The following is a 4,808-nucleotide window of genomic DNA, read 5'->3' on the forward strand; positions in this document are numbered from 1 at the left end:
GCCTTGTGATAGGAAGATCTGTTTCCACGACTCCTCTCCTTTTCTGGATGTAAGTGCCTTAACCTTGACACATTGCTCCTTAGGTGATTTTAGTTTGTCATTTTGGTACTGGAAATGTAGATTGGGACTGGAGCTGGTTTCAGTAAATTTGTAGATGCACTGCCTGAATGGACACCAGGTGGCACCACTGCAGGCTGACTCCAATTGAGGAGTGAACAAGTAGAAAGAACAATGTCAAGGCTGGAAGGAACCAGAGACCATTCAATTAAGCCTCTCATTTTTGCAGCAAAAGAAACCAAAAAACAGGAGTAACTTGCTTAATAACTACTGAGTGGCAAGTGAGTCATCAGCTTTATCAGCACAAGAGCACTGACTCTGAAGTTGTAAAGTCAGTTACCGTATGTATGGGACTCTGATTGCCAGCTGATGATCTAATATGAATACTGTTTTATGTGTCTAGATCAAATGATGCTGTTTGGAAAAATTTCCCAGCAGTTCTGTGGCTTAAAGAAACTCCCAAGGTCACGTGACTCCCGATACTTCTGGGGCTGGTTGAATGCAGTGTTTAATAAGTAAGTTACTCTAACTAAAGTGAAGAAACGTGGGAATTGTTACAGCTTGATGAGTTCCCAGTAGCTAATTTGGTTATTTCTTGTGTTTCAAATGTTTTGTGTCCTGCATGCAGTACTATCCTAACTTTCTTTTAAAGCAAATAAAACATACAAGCACTGAATAAAGATCAGAAAAATAGATTACAGAATATTAACTGTCTGGGTTACAGGACTTAAGTGATTCTTCTTATTCATCCTTTCAATGCCTTTCAAGTTTTCTGAAATGAACATTTATTACTTTTGTAATCAGAAAAGCTCAGTAAATATAATTTTAGAATATTTTATTCTATGGCTTCTTAAGGGATGTAGTTAACCTTTTGAATACTATCAAGGGAAATCAAGCTTTTAAAAAGTTAGTTGGGGGACTTCCCTGGTGGTGCAGTGGTTAAGAATCTGCCTGCTAATGAAGGGGACACGGGTTCGAGCCCTGGTCCGGGAAGATCCCACATGCCATGGAGTAACTAAGCCCGTGCGCCACAACTACTGAGCCTGCGCTCTAGAGCCCACAAGCCACAACTACTGAGCCCACATGCCACAACTACTGAAGCCCGCACACCCAGAGCCTGTGCTCCACAACAAAGAGAAGCCACTGCAATGAGAAGTCTGCGCACCGCAATGAAGAGTAGCCCCCGCTCGCCGCAACTAGAGAAAGCCCGCATACAGCAACGGAGACCCAACGCAACCAAAAATAAATATATAAATAAATTTATTTTAAAAAATAAAATAAATAAAAAGTTGGTGGCATGCTTAGAAATATTTTGAAACTGACAAAACTAACCTCCTTTGTTGCTTAATATAGCATTAATATCACTAACTAGAGAAAAGGCATATGTTAAAATTAATGAATATCACTTAATGACATTAATTTGAACAAAGTTTCAAAATTATTCCCTTTTTAATCTTTTGTCAGTAATAAAAATGATAACCAAGTGTAGTCATTCATTCAAAACATAGATACTGAGTACCTCCTGGTGTGAAGCTATTGTGCTACATATGAATCAATGAAGACTCAATGTCTGCCTGATAAACTCACATAAGAATAACATGCCTTGACAGAGTTCACTTGAAAACAAAAACAAAAGCAAAAAAGGTAGCAGGTAGAGCCATTGAATGTTTTCTTTACATGGATTTCACTAATATATTATCTCCCTCCTCATCATGTGAAGTGAAAAGTGGTTGCTATTCTGTATTTACTTTGGTGAACATCGTTAAGCTAGTGACTATAGTAAAACCTACCTGCTTTTGTTCTCTTGCCAACAGAGTGGATCATGAACGCATCCGGGATGTTGGCCCTGACAGGGCGGCGTCCGAGTGGCTGCTGCGCTGTGGGGCTCTGGTGCGCTACCACGGCCAGGAGAGGTGGCAGAAGGACTACAACCACCTCCCAACAGGCCCTCTGGACAAATACAAGATTCAGGCAATTGATGCCACTGATTCTTGTATCATGAGCATTGGATTTGATCACATGGGTAACTCCCCTATCATTTGTTATGGGAAATGCAGGTGATTTGCAGTGACATTTGGTTGCAGTTGACTCACTATTATAGTCATAGTCCTTTTTGCCTTTTTCAGTCCAATCCAGCTTGTTTCTTCCTGTGTATGATATTTATTTTTAAATTAAATAGAGGTTACAAATACCTTCCTCTCCTTTCTCCCTGCACTAAGCTTGTCTCTACATGCCTTTATTCTGTGCTTTATTGACTTAAAATTCAAGGCCTTGTCAAATTATCTTTGTCAAACTTCTGTCATTGAGAAACGCTCACTAATGTAGAAATAATTATATCCACATAGCTTCTGCTTGTGTGGGCATTTCCTTCCTCCAGTGCATTGGGCATCTGACTGCAGAATGGCCCTGTCCATCAGCACAGCCTGTAGAGTGAATACCTTGTATGGTTAATAGGGTGACTAATCGTTACTGTTTTCCTGGGGCTAAGAGGTTTCCTAGGACTTAGGACTTTCAATCCTAAAACTAGAACAATTCTGGGCAAACTAGGATAGTTGATCATCTTAATGGTAAAGCAGGTTCTTAAACTGTACTTTTTTTCCCCCAGAAGGCCTACAGCATGTTGAAAAAATAAGGCTATGCAAGTGTCACTATATTGAGGATGACTGTTTGCAGAGACTTAGTCAACTTAAAAATTTACAAAAGAGCATGTTGGAAATGGAAATAATTTCATGTGGGAATATCACAGACAAAGGTATCATTGCTTTGCATCATTTAAGGTAGGTGGTCAGTGCCAAAATGTAAACTTGATAATGTTAAGGTGAATAATCGGAATTTAAAACAGTTGAGAGGTGGTGTCTTTTTTTTAATTCTGAAAAATATAATTTATGAAAATGACTTAGCTGTCAGCTAGAATATTTTAAAACAGTTTAAATTATCACCCTTAATGTGTTATGGTTGTATTGCATTTTTTAGGGAGCATCTTTTAAAAAAATTGACCTACATAAAGCACCTAGCATGGTTCCTATTACAGAAAGCTTTCAGTAAGCACTAGCTATTATACTTCCTCCCCATCTTTTAATTTCCCCTATGTTCTGCCAATAACCTCAGCACCACAGAAGTCTGAGAAATCTTAAACATTAGAACCAAAAGTACTAGATTGTTTATCTCTTACATTAGTTGAGGCTTTAAGGCTTCACTTTTTATACACACTTGGTTCCTTTAAGAACTTTCCCAATTTCTTTTCCTTTCTAGGTTAAGATTCATATTTTAAAAATTCCATTTACCTAAACTAAGAACAAAAACATGAAACCGTTCACCCATTTCTCCCACTCCCCACCCCATGCCTTTGGCAACCACCAATCTGTTCTGTGTATCTATGAGCTTACTTATTTATTTATTTTTAGCTTCCACATATAAGACATCATACAATATTTGTCTTTCTCTGACTTATTTCACTTAGCATAATGCCCTCAAGGTCCATCCAAGTTGTTGCCAACGCTGAATTTCATTTTTTTATGGCTGAATACTACATCACTGTATACAGATACCACATTTTCTTTACCTAATCCATCAATGGACGCTTAGGTTTTTTCTGTATCTTGACTATTGTAAATAATGCTGCAATGAACATGGGGGTACAGATACCTTTTCGAGTTAGTGTTTTTGTTTTCTTCAGGTAAATACTGAAAAGTAGAATTGCTGGATCATATGGTAGTTCTGTTTTTAATTTTTTGAGGAACCTCCATGCTGTTTTACATATGACTGCACCAATTTACAATCCCACCAACAGTGCATAAGGACTCCCTTTTCTCCACATCCTCACCAACACTTATTTCTAGTCTTTTTGATAATGGCCATTCTAACAACAGTGTGAGGTGGTATCTCATAGTGGTTTTGATTTGCATTTCCCTGATAATGATGTAGAGTATCTTTTCATGTACCTGTTCTCCATCTGTATGTCTTCTTTGGAAAAATGTCTATTCAGATATTTTGCCCATTTTAAAAATTGGATTGTTTGGGGTTTTTCCTATTGAGTCGTATGAGTTCTTTATACATTTTGGATGTTAGTTCCTTATCAGATATATGATTTGCAAATATTTTCTCCCATTCAGTAGGTTGTCTTTTCATTTTGTTGATGGTTTCCTTTGCTGTATATAAGATTTTCAATTTGATGTAGTCCCACTTGTTTATTTTTGTTTTAGTTGGTTTTGGTTTTAGTGTCAGATGCAAAAAATCATCACCATGACTGATGTCATATTTTATATTTAACATACAAAGGAGTTCTATGCCATAATATACATAAAATATTTGGAAGAATTCAGCAGATTATTGATGTAATTCAGAACAACTAAACTGTCCAAGGTCTGGCTTAGTGCCCAGCATGAATTTCATTTAAAGTAGTACTCTAAGACTACCATTCTAAAAGTCATTTTGAAAGTGTAAGATGATATGAACACATTCTGTATGTAGCTTTTTTAAGTCAATAAAGCAAGTTTATTTTTAATGCTATGAGTAAAGGCCAAGTTAAATTAACTTTTAAAAATTTCTCTTCCAGAAACCTCAAGTATTTGTTTTTAAGTGATCTTCCTGGCGTAAAAGAAAAAGAAAAAATTGTCCAAGCCTTTAAAACATCACTGCCTTCTCTGGAACTAAAATTAGACTTGAAGTAAAATAGTAATATTCAGTAAGTGTCTTATTTCAATATAAAGTATCATGTGCAATTGTTGATCCTAAACAGCAACAAATATTAC

General features: G+C 36.8%; 1 protein-coding gene across 1 annotated transcript; it reads left to right on the plus strand.

Annotated features, from left to right (window-relative positions):
* Positions 1 to 460: 460 nt before the first annotated feature.
* Positions 461 to 4,808, plus strand: DMAC2L (distal membrane arm assembly component 2 like). The gene is made up of 4 exons (XM_079699868.1): positions 461 to 572; positions 1,872 to 2,080; positions 2,663 to 2,834; positions 4,613 to 4,808. Exons 1-4 carry the CDS (start codon positions 466 to 468, stop codon positions 4,725 to 4,727), a joined length of 603 nt encoding a protein of 200 aa, XP_079555994.1. The 5' UTR covers positions 461 to 465; the 3' UTR covers positions 4,728 to 4,808.

This window comes from Hyperoodon ampullatus, assembly GCF_949752795.1.
Source record: "Hyperoodon ampullatus genome assembly, chromosome: 3".
Lineage (NCBI taxonomy): Eukaryota > Metazoa > Chordata > Mammalia > Artiodactyla > Ziphiidae > Hyperoodon > Hyperoodon ampullatus.